Source organism: Sinocyclocheilus grahami, unplaced genomic scaffold (assembly GCF_001515645.1).
Source record: "Sinocyclocheilus grahami isolate Dianchi unplaced genomic scaffold, SAMN03320097.WGS_v1.1 scaffold412.1, whole genome shotgun sequence".
Taxonomy (NCBI): domain Eukaryota; kingdom Metazoa; phylum Chordata; class Actinopteri; order Cypriniformes; family Cyprinidae; genus Sinocyclocheilus; species Sinocyclocheilus grahami.
The window spans coordinates 648,955-650,177 of record NW_015505591.1 but is presented as its reverse complement, the minus strand read 5'-3'; the positions used below and the strand labels follow the sequence as shown (position 1 = coordinate 650,177).

Here is a 1,223-nt window from a genome sequence, read left to right as displayed (position 1 = left end):
AAAAAAAAACACCGTCTAGGCAGCTCATGGGATTTTGAGACCTGCAGCCTCTGAGCAAACCCAGCCTTACCTTATCTGTATTAGAGAGTGTTCTCTAAAATATATTTGTACTTGTGCATTTTTTGTGTTTATTTGTGATAACAAAGAATGGTCATTTTGAATTCTCACAGATGATAACTAGACTTATTTATCTGCATTAGCGTACATAATGTATATGGCATCAGGAAAATATAACTTAAACTTTCATCCCAAATTTTGTGTCTGCTCCTTCAGTCGCCATGCAGCGTCCATGTACTTAGTGATTTCAGAGTTCTGCCGTGGAAAATTTAATCTTCTGTCACTACGATCTGAGGCAATCTGAAATGTTGCACAAAAGACATGATTAGGATGATTACAGAAGACATCCTACATCCTTTTTTTTTCACTTCACTGGTTATGGTCAAGTATATGCATAGTAATCTGGGATACTATAATATGTAAATTGGGAGTGAATCCACTATGGAGTGTGCAAATGTTTTTGGTTAGATATCGCAGCAAAATAAACATTTTAAATGTATCTTTTGTTTTTACATGCTTGGTTTAATAAATAAATAGTTAACACTTAACAATAAAGTCCTCAAAGGCAATGTGAGTTAATGCATTAACTACAGAACAGAGACAGATACTTTGATGTATTTAAATTATGTAATGCTAAGTAAATTAACATTAACTAGGATTAATAAAAACTAAAATGTTTTATGTAATAGAAAATGTAAAATGTCTTAGAAATATTTTTCATTAACTAAGGTAGTAAACTAAATCGAACCCTTATTGTAAAGTGGTAATAATTAAATAAATTGAATAAATACACGCATATATAAATCTAAATGGCATCTAAAATGGTGATCTAAATATCTTGAACTAAAAACATTTGGAGAACATTAGTGACTCCCATATTGTAATCCTTTTCTTTCATTCAGTCACTCATTCATAAATAAATAAATACATACATAAATGAGAACTTACTAAAGGACTCGATATCCATCCTATCTCTTGTGCTTCAGTTTGGGGGTGAGAGTACTTCTTTGTGGGCTCCAGATGGGCCCTGCGTATAGCCTGGACGAAAACAGCTGTACAAAAACATTTAGTCATTACATTTTACATAGTACAATATACTAAATGTACATAACCATTAAACCCAGACAACCAAATACAGTAAATACAGTTAATGGTAATAACAATGA

At 31.8% G+C, this 1,223-nt stretch overlaps 1 protein-coding gene across 1 annotated transcript in view; it reads right to left on the bottom strand.

Moving 5' to 3' along the window:
• Positions 1–243: 243 nt before the first annotated feature.
• LOC107551015 (protein FAM183B-like) overlaps positions 244–1,223 on the bottom strand; it is a 1,380-nt gene continuing 400 nt past the window's right edge. The window contains exons 3-4 of the mRNA XM_016232493.1: positions 1,006–1,109; positions 244–357 (exon numbers count right to left, since the gene is read on the bottom strand). Of these exons, the coding sequence (XP_016087979.1) occupies positions 244–357; positions 1,006–1,109 (218 nt within the window). The remainder of the gene's footprint in view (positions 358–1,005; positions 1,110–1,223) is intronic.